The 21,028-nt window shown below is 38.1% G+C and overlaps 1 protein-coding gene across 4 annotated transcripts in view; it reads left to right on the forward strand.

Moving 5' to 3' along the window:
- Positions 1-21,028, forward strand: part of LOC117910041 (chromosome transmission fidelity protein 18 homolog) — a 40,164-nt gene that overhangs the window by 11,335 nt on the left and 7,801 nt on the right. For 2 of the 4 annotated variants that reach the window (XM_034824093.1, XM_034824096.1), the window contains exons 5-12: positions 12,553-12,626; positions 12,888-12,955; positions 13,758-13,826; positions 13,916-14,016; positions 14,102-14,183; positions 14,303-14,381; positions 14,467-14,554; positions 14,635-14,788. In XM_034824093.1, coding sequence (XP_034679984.1) covers positions 12,553-12,626; positions 12,888-12,955; positions 13,758-13,826; positions 13,916-14,016; positions 14,102-14,183; positions 14,303-14,381; positions 14,467-14,554; positions 14,635-14,788 — 715 coding nt within the window. Of the gene's footprint in view, positions 1-12,552; positions 12,627-12,887; positions 13,026-13,046; positions 13,653-13,757; positions 13,827-13,915; positions 14,017-14,101; positions 14,184-14,302; positions 14,382-14,466; positions 14,555-14,634; positions 14,789-21,028 lie in introns of those variants that run through there. The other 2 variants (XM_034824094.1, XM_034824095.1) reach the window with 2 other exon arrangements.

Here is a 21,028-nt window from a genome sequence, read left to right on the forward strand (position 1 = left end):
CCTATCCTCAAGAATTCTTGTATTTCTTTCTCGCCATACTATCAAAATCAATGTAAGACAAGCGATTTGTCATAAAACTTTGCTTCTAGTAGTATTTCCTAAACCACTAAAGGGAATGGTCAACATGTCACTAATACTTCTAAGAGGAACCCAATTCAATTTGGCTGGTTTGAATAGATTGTGCCATAACTCTAAAATAAAAAAAGGATCTTTGTCTCATTACCTATCAAAAAAGGGTGATTGTAGAATTCCTAGCAAACTTGAGCAATGGACTTCCAAGGGCGATGATGTGACCACATAACTACAATTTTTGCATCCTAACCATTTGGATTTGTTCCTTAGATTCTCAAGATAACTATGTGCCTAAGAGCTTTGCTCTCCCTAGGATACCTTCAAAGGCACTTTCCTAAGAGGGTCTTATTCCTTAAAGATATTCTTTTGAACCCCAACCCTCCTACTTCCTTAGTCTTGAACACTTGGATTCATCTAATAAGATGATCTCTCTTTCTGTCCCTATACCCTGACTAAAGGAAATCCAGTTGCATTTCTGTAATGCCATTGAAGATGACATCTTGTATAACAAAAGGAAATTGTTAGTGTTAGATAGTGTATAGTTATTTCAGTTATTTACTTTTCCTTTTATTTCCTTATTGTATTGTGGGTCCCACTAACATGTATATATATACCCAAGTCCAATGTGTATTATTAACAGTTTTTTAATAACAAAAATTAAAGATTCTCCCTTTTCTCTCTTTTCACATGGTATCAGAGCCTAGGGAGAAAAAAAAAACCTAATTATTTCCGGTTTATCCATGAATCAATTCCGGGAAACTTTTCAGTGACCGTGTTTTATTCCGGTCACCTTTCCCATCTCCTAAAGCTTTCCGATCAACCTTCTCGCCGTCATAAAACCCTCACCGCCGGCGACTTTTTCCGGCGACGTCCTTTTCCGACACCGACCATACCATCAGGTGCGCAAGGAGGAGATCTTCAAGTTTTGTCAAAGCACTAGAGGGAGATTCTCATCCACGCGCCAGCCACGCGCGTTTCTTCTCCGACGTCCTTAACCTCACGCGCCGGCGAGTGAGGGTGCGTGAGCACTTTCCGGCCACACGCTTCCACCTCCAGCCTCACCTGATGTCGTCTAGCCACCCTCCATCTGTGCTTGTCCCTTCCGAGCCCTACAAGTGCATTTTTTGGGGTTTTTTTGTTTCCGCCGGCCCTCTAAATAGTCTTTCCGGCGACCTCCGGTGACCTCCTCTCCACCCCAAGCCCTACACGTGTCTTAGGAAGTGTTCTTCTACCCTTTCAGTAGTGCCACATTTGTTTTTCTTTACTATTTGGTCTCTCACAACCGCGGATCCTCAGTTTTTTTTTCTTCTTTCAGCCGCGATTTGAAGTCGTATTAGGGCTCTGTTGGATCCAAACATATTTCGTTCTCCAGATAAGTAGATATGACTACTAAAAGTTCCATTTTTTCCTCTGTCATATCTTGATCTCCTATGATTACTTTGGAGAAATTGGTTGGCAGTGAAAATTATTTGTCCTGGTCTATCTCTGTGGAGCTTTGGTTTATGGGTCAAGGTTATGAGGGTCACCTTGTTACGCAGGAGGTGAATATCCCTGAGGTTGATAGAGTACAATGGAGGAAGATAGATGCACATTTATGTAGTGTGTTATGGCAATCAGTTGATCCTAAGATTCTACTTCATCTTCGGGCCTACAAAACATGCTTTAAATTTTGGAATCAGGCAAAAGGGCTATACACGAATGATATCCAACGTCTTTATAAGGTGGCTTCTTCTATTGTCAATGTCAGACAACAAGACATGGATTTATCTACTTATATTGGCCAAATTGCCTCTTTCTACTGATGTTGGGGATCAACGAACACAGATTGACAAGTTCTTCATGGTTTTTACGCTTATTGGCTTCTGTCCAGATCTTGAGATCGTCTGCGATCAGATTCTTGGCAGTTCCTCCGTTCCATCCTTGGATAATGTGTTTGCTCGCCTCCTCCGTATCTCCTCCACTCAAACTTTGCCATCTGATAACACTTCAGATTCTTCTATGTTAGTTTCTCAAACTAACTCTCGAGGAGGACGCAGTGGTAACCGAGGTAGAGGCCAACGTCCTCATTGCACCTATTGCAATAAGCTTGGCCACACTCGTGATTGGTGTTATTAGTTACATGGGCGGCCTCCCCGCACTGCCCAGGTGGCCCAGTCATCTGATCCTCAGCCGCCTTAGCCTCTCAGTTCCTCCACATCTCAGGGTATTTCCCTCACTGACAATGAGTATGATGACTATCTCCGCTATCAGGCCACCAAGTCAGCTTCTGTTGCTTCTGATGCACAGACTGGTAATGCTTCTACTTGTCTTACCCACACATCTTCTCTTGGACCTTGGATTCTAGATTCTGGCGCTTCCGATCACATATCTGGTAATAAGGATCTTTTCTCTTCTATTACTACTACCTCTGCCTTACCTACTGTTACTTTAGCTAATGGTTCCCAAACTATGGCTAAAGGTTTTGGTTTAACTCAGCCTCTCCCTTCCCTACCTCTCCATTCTATCCTTTACGCCCCTGAGTGTTCTTTTAATCTTATTTCCATCAGCAAAATAACTCGCACTCTTAATTGTTGTATCACTTTTTCTGATAAATTTGTGACCTTGCAGGACCGGAGTACGGGGAAGACGATTGGCATAGGACGTGAGTCTTAAGGCCTCTATCACCTCACCTCGCCTTCAACTCCTGCAGTTTGCATTTCCACTGATGTTCCCCTCCTCATCCACAGTCGCCTAGGCCACCCTAGTCTATCCAAGTTCCAGAAAATGGTCCCTCGTTTTTCATCTTTGTCGTCGCTTGCGTGTGAGTCTTGTCAGCTTGGGAAACATACTCGTGTCTCGTTCCCAAAGCGTTTGAATAATCGGGCAAAGTCTCCTTTTGAACTTGTCCACACTGATGTTTGGGGTCCTTGTCGGACCGCGTCTACTTTAGGATTTCAGTATTTTGTCACTTTCATTGATGACTATTCTCGATGTACTTAGTTATTTTTAATAAAAAATCAAGCTGAGTTATTCTTTATTTTCCAGAAATTTTATGCTGAAATCCAAACCTAGTTCAATATTTCTATTCGTGTGTTACGCAGTGACAATGTCAGGGAATATTTTTTTGTACCATTTACTTCATTTATGTCCCAACATGGGATCCTTCATTAGTCTTTTTGTGCTCATACTCCTTAACAAAATGGGGTAGCTGAATGTAAGAATCGACATCTTGTTGAGACAGCTCGTACTCTCCTTCTCCATAGTAATGTTCCTTTTCGTTTTTGGGGGGATGCTGTTCTTACAGCATGTTATTTGATTAATCGTATGCCCTCATCTATATTACATGATCGGATTCCTCATTCTCTTCTTTTCCTTGACTAACCACTTTATTTCCTTCCTCCTCGTGTTTTTGGTTGTACTTGCTTTGTTCATATTCTCACTCCAAGATAGGACAAACTTTCTGCCAAAACCACAAAATGCATCTTCTTGGGATATTCCAGACTTCAAAAGGGTTATCGTTGTTATTCCTCTGAGACTCATGGCTACTTTCTCTCCGCTGATGTCACTTTCTTTGAGGACTCACCATTCTTCTCCACCTCTGAGTCTCTTCCTGTTTTTGAAGTCTTACCCCTTCCCATTATCTCCCCACTTGATGCAGTGCCTTTCGCCCATTTTAGGTTTATCATCGCCGTCATCGTGTCGCTGTTCCTCCTTCTTTGACCGAGGTACCTGTTGACTCACTTCCTATCCCTTTGGCTTCTCCTGCCCCGGCTTTGCCTCCTTCTGTTGACTTACCCATTGCTCTTCGGAAAGGTAATCGATCGACTCGTAATCCTCATCCCATTTACAATTTTTTGAGTTACCATCGATTATCTTCACCTTATTCTGCATTTGTTTCTACTATATCTTTTGTCTCTCTTCCCAAGAGCACCCCTGAGGCTCTTTTCCATCCAGGCTGCCGCTAGGCAATGGTAGATGAAATGACTGCTTTACACTCCAATGACACTTGGGATCTTGTTGTTTTACCCTCTAGTAAATCTACAGTTGGTTGTCGTTGGGTCTACACAGTTAAGGTTGGCCCTGATGGTCAGGTTGATCGCCTTAAGGCCCGCTTAGTTGCTAAAGGCTATACTCAGGTTTATGGTTCTGATTATGGTGACACTTTCTCTCCTGTGGCCAAGATAGCTTCTGTTCGTCTATTGCTCTCCATGGCTATTATGCGTTCTTGGCCTTTTTATCAGTTAGATATTAAAAATGCTTTCCTTCATGGGGATCTTGCTGAGGAAGTTTATATGGAGCAACCATCTGGTTTTGTTGCTTAGGGGGAGTCTGGTTTAGTGTGCAGGTTACACTGTTCTTTATATGGCTTGAAACAATCTCCTCGAGCATGGTTTAGCCGTTTTAGTTCTGTTGTTCAGGAGTTTGGCATGTTCCGCAGTACAGCAGACCATTCTGTTTTCTATCATCATAACTCTTCAGGGCAGTGTATTTATCTGGTAGTTTATGTGGACGACATCGTCATTACAGGCAGTGATAAGAATGGTATTCAGAAACTAAAGCAACACCTTTCCACCCACTTTCAGATTAAAGATTTGGGGAAACTCAAGTATTTCTTAGGGATTGAGATAGCTCAATCCAGTTCTGGTGTGGTTCTTTCCCAAAGGAAGTATGCTTTAGACATCTTGGAAGAAACCGGTATGTTAGACTGTAAACCGGTAGACACTCTTATGAATTCAAATGTCAAACTTATACTAGGATAGGGGGAGCCTTTAGGAGATCCTGGGAGATATCGGCGACTTGTAGGTAAGCTGAACTACCTCACCATTACTCGTCCAGACATTTCTTTTCCTGTGAGTGTTGTTAGTCAATTCCTACAGTCACCATGTGATAGCCATTGGGATGTTGTAATCCGCATTCTTCGATATATCAAAAGCAGACCAGGCCAAGGTGTGTTGTACGAGAACAGAGGTTATACCCAGGTTGTTGGTTACACAGATGCAGATTGGGTTGGCTCACCCACAGATAGATGTTCCACTTTCGGGTATTGTGTTTTTATTGGAGGTAACCTAATATCCTGCAAGAGTAAGAAACAAGATGTAGTGGCCGGATCTAGTGCTGAAGCCGAGTATCGAGCTATGACTCTGGCAACATGTGAACTTGTCATAACCCAAATTCCGGACGACCCAAAATTTGGCCCGTGACCCCAGGTCAAAGGTTTGACCCTAAGGGTTTCTTCTCCTATTCCATGTTGGCAGTCAACTAAAACACTTTGAATTTTTTTTTTCATATAAGTCCCACTAGGGTTCTCACCAACTAACAATATTTTAAACCTTACTTAAACACATCAAGATTTAATAAACATCATTGCATCCCAAAATAAAATTTCATAAAAATCCCCTTAATCAAACTAAGGTCTTATTACATTATCCATAATTCACTTATTACAAGGTCTCAATACCACAACACAATAAAAAAATAAAACTTTTCCTCTAAACCGCTCCAGGGGCATCCTGAAGTTCTCCCTGTCCCATCTGTGGATCCTCAGGAGTAATATCTGCATCTAAAAATATATAAAAAGGAAGGGGTGAACATTTCCACATTGCTCAGTAGGGTGCCTAACACCCAAAGGGTTAATGAGGGATTACTATATTTTAAGAACCCAAACGCAACAATTCACCAATATAAATCAAGTCACACAATTTAACATACAACACTATACTTAATTCCACAACATCCACTCATTAAATGAATGCATATAAACGTGTGACACACAATCATACAATGCACTATCGTTCTCGGGCTTTCACCGAAGGATACGCGTCCACACTCAAATATACTCCCCATTTGGAGTCTTCCCGGGGTAAACTTTTGGGTCTTTCACCCTAGAGATCTCTCTCCCTTCTTAATTCGCCTCACACGGGCTTTCACTTTTCATCCCTATTTTATTTTTTTCCATTTCATACACTTTTCACAATTTTTTTTCCATACAACCATGATGCAAGTGAATGCCACAAACTCCAAAATTCCTCAATAATTTCTACCATTCCAATAATTCCAACATTCTCAATAACCCAATAAAATAAAATTTCCACCTTAAAATTCCCAAAAATACACCAACAAATTTTCAGAAATTCAACATCAATATACTTGAATTTATATCACAATTTCAGAATTTTTCAATAATTTTAATAATTCCCAATATTTGAAAATAACTAATTTTCCACAATAAAATTACCGCAAATATTCCAATCAATTTTCAAAAATTCATATATCACTAGATTTGAAATCTTGCCCTAATTCCGGAATTTTCCTACATTTCTAGCAATTTTTAACAACTTAAAATAATTATTTATTAATTACAAAGAATTCCGGAAATTACAAAAAAATCCAGAAAAAATCCCAAATCATTCCAGAAAATTCACACAACATCAAAATTACCTAATTAACTCATAATTATCAGATTTATAATTTTTTTCCAATGAAAAATACATTAAATTTGAGTTTTAAGGTTAGTTTTCCTTTACCACAAATCTGAGAAGTTGACCGTTAAAAATGAAATCAGCCACCGTAGACTTGTTCCTCTAGTCGAATAGAGCACTTCCTCTGAATTTGGGCTGAAACGAAGGTCGTTTGGCCGTCCAAACAGCCGGTCAAAGATCCGGCGAGTGACCAAATTTCTGCACAGTGCCCTTCTCTCTCTCTCCCCGCGTGCTGCCAGTTTCTAATTCTCCCCCTTTTCCTTTTGTTTTTTTTTAACAACAAAGGCTTCCTACCACCAGCTCATATCTAAGCCCAATCCATATCTAAGCCCAATCCATTTCATATATATATATATTTTTTTAAGACATCACCCACTTAAGCCCAAAACCAAAAGCCCAACTCCATTATTATTATTTTTTTTTCTTTTACAACCCATTACCTTAAACGGCCAATATTCAAAGCCCAATGAATATTTTTATTTTATTTCTTTTATTTTATTTTCTTTTCTTTATTCTAATTGTTTTATTTGATTTCCAATTCATTTTTTTTTCATTTTTTTTAACACACAATTTATTTATTAACACCAATCTAAAACTAATTTTTCTCAATTTTATTATTCATCAATTTAATTTAATTTTTCTTAATTAATTATAATTAATTTTTTTTAATTAATTCATTTTTGTTTTTTAATTTTCCGAAAAATTTCAATTTCTAAAATCCTAAGAAATTTTCTACCCTAAGGCTGACATGACATAAAATTTCAATTCGTTTAATTGACCAACACAATAAAACGAAATTCACCAATCCGAAATTGACACGTGTTCTCCAAACACTTTTCTTTTTGACTTTTCAACCATCACACAAAATAAGACTTTTCAAACTAAAAATGCTAACGTGGCATAAAATACCCGGTCATTACATCCTACCCCCCTCAAAGAAATTTCGTCCCGAAATTTAAACTAGCTTACCTTAAAATTCGTAGAAGAGTTGCGGATAGTGTCGTCTCATTTTTTCCTCAGGTTCCCAAGTGGCTTCTTCTATCTCATGGTGTTGCCACTACACTTTGACTGCAGGAATCACCTTGTTCCTGAACCTATGCTCTCCAACTTCCAGAATTCGTAAAGATTCCTCCACATAAGAAGTATCTTCACTAATCTAAACATCTTGCAAGTCCACTACCCAAGTTGGATCTGGAGTACACTTCCTTAGCATCGACACATGGAAAACATCATGCACAAGGGACAACTGTTGAGGCAAAATTAACTTGTATGCCACCGGGCCAACTCTCTTATCAATCTGAAATGGTCCCACAAACCTAGGGGCTAACTTCCCTTTCTTCCCAAATCGAAATATGCCTCTTCGAGGGGACACTTTTACAAACACCCAATCCCCTTCCTCAAACTCCAAGGGCCTTCTCTTTTTGTCTGCATAACTTTCTTCAAAACCTGGTGGAGGACTCATGAACACTTCCTCCTCTAGGTCTCCATTAAGAAAGACATTTTTAACATCCAATTGGTGTAAAGGCCAATTGGAATTTACTGCAAGAGACAACAAAACTCTAATCGAGTTTATTTTAGCTACGGGGGCAAAAGTCTCTTGGTAGTCTATCCCATAGGTTTGAGTAAAACCCTTTGCCACAAGTCTGGCTTTGTATCTCTCAACACTTCCATCTGCTTTACTCTTTATTGTAAACACCCATTTGCACCCTATAACTTTTTTTTTTCCCTTGGTAAATCTACAACCTCCCAAGTGCCATTCTTTTTTAAGGCATTCATTTTCTCAAACACTGCCAATTTCCAACCCAGTTCATCTAGTGCTTCTTGAATATTTCTAGGTATCACAAGTTTTGAAATATTTGTAGTGAATGCTCTATAGTTGTTAGAAAGGTTACTATAGGAGATATATTTGGCAATGGGATGTTTAGTGCAGGCTCGGGTTCCCTTTCTAAGAGCAATAGGGAGATTAAGGTCAAGGTCCTGTGCAGGAACAATTGGGGCTGATCCTAAACCAGGTTCGGGTGCAGATATTTTTGGACTTGGACCAAAGTGTGATGGTAAACTTAGATCAGTAACAGAAGAAGAAGAAGCATGTATATGAGTAGGAATAGAAGGAGGGTTACCTGAGACATTTAGAGAGCCATTGCCCAGGGCTTTCGGTTGACCATGTGCTGGGATGATCGACTGGTCTTTACTTCTTCCAGGGGTTTTTTTCCTTGAATAAACCACAGACTCAAGATTGTTTCTATTTTTTTTTCATTCATAGTATTTCTTTTTCTGACAGACCAATTTTAGATTCGGATTCAGTAGGCTTAGTTTCCTTATTTTCTTTTTCAAGAGAGATATCAAGAATTACACTAGGCAAAGGTTCAACAATTTCCCAAAAATTTGGTTCCACTAATTTCTCCCCCTGAAGTAAATTTTTGGTAAAATATGGGACATTTTCCATAAAGGAAACATCCATAGTTGTGTAAAAATGTTTTGTAAGGGGATTAAAACATTTGTAACCCTTTTTATTAGGAGTATATCCTACAAAAACACATTTTTCTGCTCTTGGGTCTAACTTAGATGTTGAGCTTTTTGGAATGTGTACATATGCAGTGCAACCAAATATTTTCAAGGGTAATTCAGAATTTATTCGAGATTCTGGAAATACCTTTTTCAAGCACTCTAAAGGAGTGGTTTATTACAAAATTTTTGTAGGCATCCTGTTGATTAGATATGAAGCAGTTAGTATGGCATCCCCCCATAACTATTTTGGAATATTCATGTAAAACATCATAGCTCGTGCTACTTCTAACAAGTGTTTATTTTTACGTTCAGCTATTCCATTCTGTCCAGGGGTATCAGAACACGAGGATTGATGTAAAATTCCTTTCTCGTTTGAAAAGGTTTCCAAAACTTTAATAAAGTACTCAGTCCCATTATCAGATCTCAAAATACTGATTTTTGTTTGAAATTGGTTTTCAATCATTCTGCAAAATTCTTTAAAAATCCTTTTGACTTCAGATTTTTCCCTCATTAAATATACCCAACAAATACGTGTATGGTCGTCTATAAAGGTCACAAACCATTTTTTTCCTGAAATTGTGGTTACTTTTGAAAGTCCCTAAACATCACTGTGAAAAAGATAAAATGGTTTTGATGCATGGTAGGGTTTTGGAATGTAAGTTTTTCGTTGGCTCTTTGCCAATAAACAACTTCACATTGAAATGATAAAGGATCAACCTTTTGAAATAACATTGGAAATAAATGTTTTAAATAAGAAAAACTAGGATGACCTAATCTGCAATGCCAAACCATTATTTGATCATGAATAGAAAGAGAACTAATACTACTTAGTCCTTGAGCAATTTTATTACTAGGTAAATTATCCTCGAAATAATAGAGACCATTGATCATCCTAGCACTGCCAATCTTCTTCCCCGAGCTCTGGTCCTGAAAAATACAATGGGATTCATAGAAGATAACACAATAATTAGAATCTCTAGATAATTTGCTAACAGACAAGAGATTACAAGTAAGTTTAGGAACATGGAGAATAGATTTAAGATCTATTCCCTCAGAGATTTTTATTAGACCTTTTCCTGCAATAGGTGAGAAATTACCATCAGCCATCCGAACCTTTTTATTTCCAGGACACGGTGAATAGGATTCAAACATGTTTGAGGAATTGGTCATGTGGTCGGATGCTCCAGAATTGATTATCCATGGAGTAGATTTAAAACGACAAGATAGAACATATAATTCATTACCTGTGTGTGCCAAAGAAACACTAGAAGTACCGGATGTCAAGTTGGATTTCAGCAGTGCAAGAAGATGCTCCATTTGCTCAGTGGTGAAGGGGCTGGTCTCAGCCTCATTAGCAGTAGGAATAATGGTTCGGCCTAGTTTGTCACCTATTTTTCCTTTCCAATTTGCAGGTTTCCCATGGATTTTCCAACAGTTCTCACGAGTATGGCGAGGTTTGTTGCAAAAATCACACCAAATCCGTGGTCTTTCATCTGATTTGCGTTGAAACGCAGCAGCTTTATTACAACCTCCACCCGTGGTAACCAAGGTTGAACCTTCAATAGCAACTCCAGGTCCCTTCTTGCCCAGCATCACATTCCTCCGACTCTCTTCTCTTCTAACTTCTAATAAAACTTCACCAATTGAAGGCAGGGGTTGTCTTCCAATGTTTCTCCCCCTTACCTCATCAAACTCGACATTAAGGCCAGCCAAGAACTTGAAGATCCGATTGTCTTCCATGGTCTTCTTATGATGAAGTCCATCATCGGCAGATTTCTACTCATAGGTGTTGAAGAGGTCAAGGTCTTGCCAGATCCGCTTCAAGGAGTTGAAGTACTTTGTGACGTTGTCCTCCCCTTGTTGTATCTCACCAAGTTTGAGGGTTAATTCAAAGATCTGTGGTTGATTCCCTAAATCAGAATACATTTGATTTACATTCTCCCAAAGCTCTTGTGCTGTTGGATAGCACATGTAATTAGAGCTAATGTCTTCTTCCATAGAATTCACAAGCCATGTCATCACCATGGAATTCTCAGCATCCCATATAGCATAGTTCGGATCATCCACTGCAGGAGCCTTTTTTTCACTCGTCAAGTAGCCCATCTTTCCACGTCCTCTGATGTACATTCAAACTGATTGAGACCATCTCAGAAAGTGGTCACCATTCAAGCGAATCGTGGTGATTTGGACAGAGTGAGATTCCGAGGTGGTAGGACTGATTTTTGAAGAATCAGTGATGATAGGATTGTTCAGAGAAGGTTGAGGAATAGTAGTGGACTTGTTTGAAATATCCGACATGGTTTCAGAGAACAGGGATTGAAAGAGAGGAAGAAGGAGGATTTCGGCAAGCAAATTGCTAGCTCTGATACCAAGTTGAAGAATAGGGTTTCATGGGAATAGTTTTCTTTCATTGAGATTATTCTTTTATAGAGTTTACAGCATATACAAATCCTTCAAATTAGGAAACTAAATCACTGATTAAAAGGAAAGAATAACTCCTAACAATTACTTTCCTAAAAATACAAAGATTGACAACTAATAAATAACTCCTGATAATTACTTTCCTAAAAATACAAAGATTGACAACTAATAAATAATTTACAGCTTTACAAAGTTATTTCTTTCCATATCAGTTTCGGTTTTCCAATATAATCACGCTAACATATAATATTTAAATAACAAATATTAGTTGTTATTTTCTTTAATAACGGGGAATCCACCCTGATGGCAAGACATTTATCTTGACTGCTGGTGAATAAACTTTGGGTGACATTGGCTCACCCCTTTGCTCTACACCATCTAAATATTTGGGAGGTTCGAATTCAGGACCTCTGGTTCATTGCCAGAGGGCACTATGGCTGAGCTACACCTTTGGGGACTAGCTCTTATCAGAATATTTTCTTATGTGTGGCATCTGATTTTAAAAACTGAATTGACTTTCCTTCATTATCACAAGCATCTTGTCTTTTTGTTCTTTTTTTGGTCTTAACTAATTTTTTATTTGAAGATAGGAGATCATTCTGAAAGAGTGATGTTCAATTCTCTCAAAGAATTCTATTATTCGATTTCTTTTCTTTTGTAATTGTTTTTTTTTTTTTTTTGGGGGGGGGGGGGGGGAATAGAATCTTACTTACTTACTTCAGGCACTTGGGGTTAAATCATTGATGAGTTGATTTGATTTCTATTGCTGCTCACAAATTATCTAGTGCTCCCAATATTTGTTTGGTTTTGCCATGCATTAGTAATGCGTTAGTGGATAATACTGGTATTTGCATAAAGTATTATGGCCTTTAAGTATTGACAACTTGCTTGAGGCATGCTCTCTCTCTCTCTCTATCTCTTCTTTCTTCTTATTTTATATATACTGTAAATCTAAATCAGATCTGGTTAATACCAATATGAGTTAGGCAAACCATCTTGGTATTAGCTCATACTCCATAATCTATGTGTTTTTAGTGTTGTCTATTTCTCATTCTTACTATCAATTTTGATTTGTTGAGAAATGGTGTTTTAGACTCAAATATATATGTAATATGGAAGGCCTAAAGACAAATTCCACGGCACTTGCTGCACTTGCAGAGTATACTGGTGAGTTAGTATCTACTTCCATTCTGGGTTTCTATTATCTGATTTAGCCAATCAAGGTATTGATATGGCCAAAACATTGACATTTTATATGCTTGATGGGTTATTCTGAGATTTTTAACCTTCCCTTTGGTGTTGGAAATGTTGTATTTGTGATTCTAAAAATTAGGATTGCTTCTTCATATGTTTGTTTTACATTATCTTTTTCCTATCTGCATTGTGAATTTTGTTTAATTTCTGTAGAACTTTGTTTCTATTTTCCAGAATGTGACATCCGTTCGTGCTTGAACACACTACAGTTTCTCAACAAGAAGAATCAAGCCCTCAATGTGGTAAGAAATGATGCTGCTGTGGTCTTGTGAAATATTCATTATTCAACTAATCTCCCAGATGAAATAGAAGGTCTGGAAAAAGTCTCCATTTTTCAGTTAAAATAGATGTACTAATTTATTTGCTGGTGATTTGCGGGTTGAGACACATAACTTAGCCATGGAGGAATGGAATCACTTTCTAGAGTTGAAGCATGGAGTATAAAGAAACTGCTACACCTCTACCCTAGTTGTTCTCATCAATTATTATCTTTTTATTTCATGTGGGAATACCCTGGCTTATACGTGTAAAGAAAGAGGGAAAAAAAAAAATACAGTGTGACTTCAGTTACATTATAGAATCTCAGTTAAATTGGAATGAGGACATGTTTAGCACAGGGGTTATGCCTTATTAATAAATGCATGCTTGGTTGAATTTTACTACCCATTTAAAGAGATTTGTGTATCTCTACTGTTACAAATTGTCTTCAACAAAATTTTGTGACTTTCTGAAAGGCTCCCTTTGACATCCTCAAATCAATTGCAACCATTTAAAGGCCATATTTATTCAGAAGGCTTTCGTTGTAAAAGTTTACCTAAGAATCCTGGTCCTGCTGTTGGTCATTCACCTTTGAGAATGCCTGTTCAGCTACCATCTTGCTTTTAGTTTAGGGCTTCCAGGAATGGAGTAATCCATTTCACAGGAAGAAACCAATGATGTGTGAGTGGCAGTAGTCATATTTCTAGAGAATTTCTAATCCATGTTTCTTCTCTTTATGTGATATCATGCCAACTTGATTTATTAATATGCTTTTCATGGTGTCAGTTTGAGATCAGTTCCCAAGTGGTAGGTCAAAAGGACATGTCTAGAAGCATCTTTGATATCTGGAAAGAGGTAACTTAAAGTGAAAGTATCAAGCACTCTGCATCTTTACTACTTTGGCATTCATTTCCAGCATTCTTACCTTTGAGGACTGTTTTTAGATTTTTCAGAACAGAAAAATGAAGCGAGCAAAAAGATCTGATAATTGCTACAGTGGTATGTCCAATGGATTTGACTTTCTGTACCCTCTCATATCTAATCGGTAGGTTGTAAATTCTAGTGAACATAGCTTTCTTATCATTTTTCGAGGGATGGCTCATTTATCTTTTAGTGTTCAATGACTGCAGTGGTGACTATGATTTAATTTTGGAGGGCATCCATGAAAATATTTTCCAGCTTCATTATCATGACCCAATAATGCAGAAGACAGTAAGCCTCAAGCACATTCTACTGCAGATGTATACTTCATATAATTATATTTAATCTTAGGGCATCAAGTAAATCTGTTATCACAAGGCAATTGACTATTGAATCATGTGGGCTTGAAGGTCAAGTGCTTAAACACTCTTGGCATTTCTGATCTAGTGCACCAATATGTTATGGGTACACAGCAGATGTCCCTTAATGGTAAATGATTGTAGTAGCTGTCAACTTTGACTTTCCAATGTTTGATGATAATTTTAAACCATTTCCCATTTGTTCTTTTCTGCAGTTTATCAGCCTCTTACTGCAATTAGTTTACATCGTTTAATAGCCCAAGTTCAAAAACCAATTATTGAATGGCCGAAGTCTTTTATGAGGTATGTCCAAGACTAGAACCTGATGTCATTCATGGAAGGATTATTATTTCTTACTACCCTATCTTAATACAAACATTCAGATACCGAACGACATTCATGGAAAAGAGGGATATTTTGAGGTCTTGGCACAACAAAATTGCACCATATATTTCAAGGCATTTGTCTATTAAATCTTTTGTAGAAGATTCGGTTTCTCCATTATTGCATATTCTATCACCACCAACTCTAAGACCGGTAATTTACTCACATTTCTTCTATCTTTTTCTATAGGTTCAGCTGAGCTTAAATTTCTCTCATAAAAATTTTGACATTATGACACATACATGCATAAATACTAGAAATATAGTAAACACATGAGGTAACCGGTGTTGAAAATTTGCATATGTTTTGTTATAAAAGGTAAAAGAAAATGAATAGAGATTCTCTTTTTCATACTGATCTTATCAATAAAATTTGATGTATGTGAGAAAAGGTTTTTAGGTTTAAACTAAAACGTCATCTCCAATATGCCCTTGCAAGTAAGTGGCAATAGATAAATAATTATTTTGTTGTGAAGGATCAGTGAGATGTGTGGTTTACGATAGCTTGTGAGAATGTCAACTGTTTGATCCTAAGTCCAGGGATACTGAACTTGAAGTGTGTTCTTGGTAGCTTTATCTAGAAAAAAGTGACATGCAACTTCAATTGTTTCATGTGCTATGCAACTTCGATTGTTTCATGGGCTAAGGAAAACAAGATTTGCTGTTAGATATGTGGCTCCAACATTATCACCAAAAATTTGCACATTGCGGTTAGGGAACAGGCAAATCCACAAGTATACATTATAGCTAAGTATTGCGGTTACATCAGCATATGCATGGCATTGAGATTCTGCACTTCCGCGAGCCATTGACCATTGTTTGCAATAGGACCATGAAATGATGAGTTGGACAAAATATATTGTATAATCTCCAGAGAATTGCTACATGTTAGAGTATGTTATTGCAATATCATATTAGGGTGTTGTGATTTTCTCTTTTTAGACTCAATAGCATAAATAGGTGGAAAGGCATGGGGGAGTTAACAAGACAAAAGCCTAAACCTCTTCCATCTCTTCTTTCTTCTCTTTTCCCTCATTTGTCCAAACGCTAGAATCACAAACTTATAGTTTCAACATGGTATTAGTGCACGATCATAGTATTTCCCCTAGATTTTCAAGACAATTAAAGGAATTAGAAAAAAAAAAACCTGTCAGCATGCTTGCAACATGATGGTGTCATGTTGATATCATCATCTTGAGTGGAAATTTGCAGGCCGATCTGTTATATTTCTGATAACTGATGTTTTGGAACTGGTTTTGAGGTTATTTGATTGAAATTTTGATTTTTTTATTTTTTATTTTCGATATTTTGGCCCTTATTCTTGGATTTGAAATTTAGCACTGTTTGGACGGATGTTTTTAGTTCAAGTTGGTCCTGCTGATTTCCTAATTTATTTTATTAGTTATTTTATTATATGTTTATTTATTTATTTTTTTGTGCATTTGGGAATGTTCTCTTTTGGTCTAAGAAGGTTTATAATATTCTGTTTCTGGACTATTGAGGGTTGATTAGTAGTGGTGTGCTTGGTTTAGTTCAAATTGTTTTTGATATTTAGGATGAAAGGGAGTTCAACTTTTTATGCTTCAAAGTGTTTGGATCCCTTAAAATTTAAAATTTTTCATGGCTAATGATAAGTAATACCTTCTCAGGTATGATGGAATACCAAAGTCAACATTTAAAAATTTAATGGTGTTAATTATGTTGCTTGGGCTCATACTTTAGTTTTTCTACATGGAAAAAGGAATTGATGTTAGAAATATGTGAATTCCTTAATTTTAGGGATCTAATTGATTGTTATTTTGTTACCTTATATATTCCTAGTACTTGGTTTTGTTCTGCCTTTTTTCTGATAGGTAGACAAGAAAATATATTAAAAGCACTTGAAAAGTGACACACCAAAGTACACAATGTTTTTTCTTTTTTTGATAGGTAAGAAAAGATCTAATATAAAAAGAGGCGCCAAAAAAGCGACTCACGGTATACAATACCTATACACCCACCACCAAAACGGCCAAAAAAGAAGAGAAACACCCAGTTGGCCCGACAAACAACCTTAGCTAGAACCCAACCAATCAATAAAACTAACTATAGTTAGAGGGCAATCAACTAAATACAACTAGGCCTCTGACCAAAGAGAAAGAACAAAAGAGTATTTGAGTCTCGGGATTGACAACACATCATCTTTGAAGGCCAATCTATTTCTCGCCTTCCAAACCATCCAAAAAATGTAAAGACGAGCTGCTCTCCACACCTTTTTGCGCTTTTTGCCCACAAAAGAACCATGCCAACTAAGGAGAGTCTCTCTAACTGATGAAGGCAGCACCCATGACAGCCCAAACAAACTAAAGAGCAAATCCCATAAGACCCTTGTTTTTGTACAATGTAGAAGAAGATGGTCTATGGTCTCCTCTTTCTCAAGGCACATAAAACATTTATTTCCCAAGGCCCATCCTCTTTTTTGAATACGATCCAGGGTTAAGGCTTTGCCCCACGTAGCCTCCCACGCAAAAAAGCTAATCTTATGTTGCACCCCACACATTCCAAATGCAACTAGAAGGAAACAAAGAAGGGCAACCTACTTCTAGAGCAAGGTATAGGGACTTGACCGAGAACTTTCCACTCTTTGTTTCGGTCCAAAACACCATATCATCCACATCTCTATGCACTCTCTTCCCATGAAGCCGCTCCAAGAATCTTTCTGCCTCCTCCACCTCCCAATCATTGAAGGCTCTTGAAAAATAGGGATTCCAACCCCCCCAACCCCCCTGAGCCAAGGGGTCCCAAATATTGGCCACCCATGCTTCCTTATCAACAGACAAAGCAAACAAAGAAGGGAATGACACACACAAAGTGGAATCCTCGCACCATCTATCCCTCCAAAATTCACCCTCCGCCCATTACCTATAAGGAATAAAATCCTAGAGCCCACAAAATCCCAATCCATCCTTATTCCTTTCCAAAGCCCACACCATGCACCTCTCTCACTTCCCGAGAGCACCATCCCCCTCTTTCTTCCCCATACTTCCCTCTAATTACTTGATTCCACAAGGCCTCTCTCTCATTTGCGAAACGCCAATTCCATTTACAAAGAAGAGCCTTACTGAGATTGGATAGACATTTGACCCCTAAACCCCCTTTCTCCTTACTTAAGCACACTAACTCCCATATTACTAATGTGGCTTTCGCTCCAAATTACCACCTCTTAAAAGGAAATCCTTTTGAATTTGCTCTAGTCTCCGTCTAACTGAGCTTGGCAAGCGCAACAAGGACATAAAATAAATGGGTAAATTCGACAAAGTGCTTCAAATTAGAGTCGCCCTCCCTCTCTTGGATATGTATTGTCTCTTCCACATAGCCAACCTTCTACGGAACCGCTCTTCCACTCCATCCCACACTGACACTGACTTAAACGGAGCACTCAAAGGAAGGCCCAAATAAGTGGACGGTAGGCTACCCACTCTACAACCAAAATCCAAAGCAAGATCATCAATATTCTCCACCCTACCTATGGAATAGTTCACTCTTTTCCAAGTTTATTCTCAACCTCGACATGACCTCAAACCACATAAGTAACCAACTAAGATAGGTCAAATGATCTTGAGAAGCTTGACAGAACACCAAGGTATCATCTACAAACAACAAATGAGAAATCCGAACCCCTTCTTCACTCGTACCCTTCACCATACAAGCCGACAGAAAACCTCCATCCACAACCCTTTTAAGAAAACAACTAAACACTTCCATAGCAATCACAAATAAATAAGGCGAAAGTGGATCGCCCTGCCTCAATCCCCTTCAACTTTGAAAGAAACCAGTATAGGTGCTATTAACCAGCATAGAAAAGCTTGCATTGGAAATGCATCACATGATCTACCTAATCCATTTCTCCCTAAAACCCATTTTATGCATAACTGTGAGAAGAAAAGACCAGTCCACATTGTCGTATGCCTTCTTTATGTCAAGTTTGCACAAAATACCATTCTCATTATTCTTCAGGATCGAATCAATGGCTTCATTAGCTATCAACACTGCATTTAGGATTTGTCTTCCCTTCACAAAAGCCCCTTGGGCCTTAGAGACCACCTTTCCAACCACCTTTTTTAGCCTATTGGCTAAAACCTTGGCCAACCGCTTGTACAGACTTCCCAACAAACCTATAGGCCTAAAATCCCTTAAATCTTCAGCCCCCGCTTTTTTTGGGATTAAAACCAGAAAATTTGCATTTAGACTTTTAACAAATTTACCATATTCATAGAATTCCCTTAAAAAACTCATCATATCATCTTTCACAAAGTCCCAAGCAAACTGCCAGAAAGCCATAGAGAAGCCATTAGGCCCCAGAGCTTTGTCCCCACTACATCCCAGCAGCGCACCAAGCACCTCCTCTTCCTCCTCTTTCGTGAACGGCACCTCCAAAGCAAAAGCATCCAAATTCTCCAAAGTCTCACACTGCAGCCCGGATAAAGGAGGACACCAGTCCCTCGGGTTGGACAGCAAAGATTGAAAAGCATTGACCACCCCTTCCTTGATTTCAGTCTCCTCCGAAAGCTAAACACCATTAATCCTAATTTTGTCCACATTATTCTTTCTTCTGTGAGCATTGACTATCTTGTGAAAGAAACCCATATTTCTGTCATCCTCTTTCAGCCACACTTTCCTAGATTTTTGCCTCCAAGTTTTCTCTTCTAGCAAAACCCATTTTTATATTCTCCCTCGCTTCTTTCTAGCTTCCAACTCCTCCAAAGATAGTTTGCTAGTCTTCTCCTTAGCATCCCAAAATTCCACCTGATTCAGAGCCAAATCCTTCTTGAATTCAACCCTTCCAAAAATATCTCTATTCCACTCCTTCAATTTAAACTTCAAGACCTTTAATTTTTCCGCCAAAATAAAACTTGAAGAGCCACTAAAGTTGTCCTCCTCCCACCAAGACTTCATAATATCCTTAAAACCCTCCACTTTTAGCCACATATTCTCAAATCTGAAAGGGGAGGGGCCTCTTCTTAGACCCCTCCATCTAAAAGAATTGGGAAATGGTCAGACACAGGTCTCGAGAGGACACACTACCTTGACCCGCTAAAATGGTAGTCCCACTCATTTACCAAAAAGCGATTTAGCCTTGACAATGATTGATTGTTCACCCCTCCACTCCAGGTAAAAGGACCCCCAAGCAGAGTACACAATGTATATAAGAGACAACAAAAATAACATCTCTTTCCTTGGAACTCAACCAATCTACAAATACTTTCATGTCATAGAACAATCATCTAAGTACACTTTGGCCCAATCAAAAAGATACATAATGGAAAAATTTGATTGCTTGAACTAACCATTTTGCATCTTCAAATAACCTATTTCTTTCATTCCATAACGCCCAAAATAGGCACAAAAGAGCAACCTTCCAATTTTCTTCTGTTTCTTCCCATAAAGGAACCATGCTTACTCAAGAGATTCCTTTTACAAGGAGTGCATTACCTATGTCACTCCAAACAAAGGAAAGACCACTCCCACATGATTCTCGCTTAAGAACGGTGAAGAAGCATGTGATCAACCGACTCTTTTTCCCTTTTAGAGGGGTAATGGTAATGTCTATTCCTTATAATCCATCAATTTCTTCTGAGTTGATCAAATGTTAAAATCCTTCCCCAAACAACTTTCCTTACGAAGAAATCCACCTTTGTTGGTATTCATTGGTTTCACACTATGCTTGTGGGGAATGGCTCAATTCTTCCTTGGGCTAAGGAAATGCAAAAACATTTGATAGAGAACTTGCCAAGCTTGGTTTCCTTTTAACCTAATCCATCCTTCTCATTCTTTCTAATTGAGCTCAATTTTATTTTTTGGAAAAAGGTCTATGTGGAAAATCAAATCTGGAGATGATCCCACATTGTCTCCATTTGAATAATCTTTTAAGAGATTATCTTGTTTTTAGTTTAAAGTTTATTCAATTTCAATTATTATCATCCAAATTTGAATAATTGTAAACTTTGAGTCTTTCAAAGTTAGTAGCGTAGAAGTAGGAAAGAAATCTGGTTAGATTCCAATTTGAACCGACTTTCAATTTCTATTTATTTAGGCCTTGGTTGTATTTCATTTTTTTTTTATCAATTTTATAGAAACATCAATTTCTCCTCTAATTTCCTACAGTCTACACTCCTTACAAGTCTTTTTTTGATAAGATAAGTATTGTATTACGGGAGACGCTAAAATAGCGACTCAAAATGTACAGTAAAGAGAAGTAAAACTCACCCCCTTACAAGAGAAAACAAAAACCTGTTCACAAAGATATACAAAAAACAACCCCTCCCTTAATGTGGACCCACCCAATCTAAAAGTTCCAAAAAAGTCGATGGACCATCTTTTGTAAACAATTTAGTCTCCAACCAAAGTGAGTTAA

This window comes from Vitis riparia, unplaced genomic scaffold (genome assembly GCF_004353265.1).
Source record: "Vitis riparia cultivar Riparia Gloire de Montpellier isolate 1030 unplaced genomic scaffold, EGFV_Vit.rip_1.0 scaffold548_pilon_pilon, whole genome shotgun sequence".
NCBI lineage: Eukaryota > Viridiplantae > Streptophyta > Magnoliopsida > Vitales > Vitaceae > Vitis > Vitis riparia.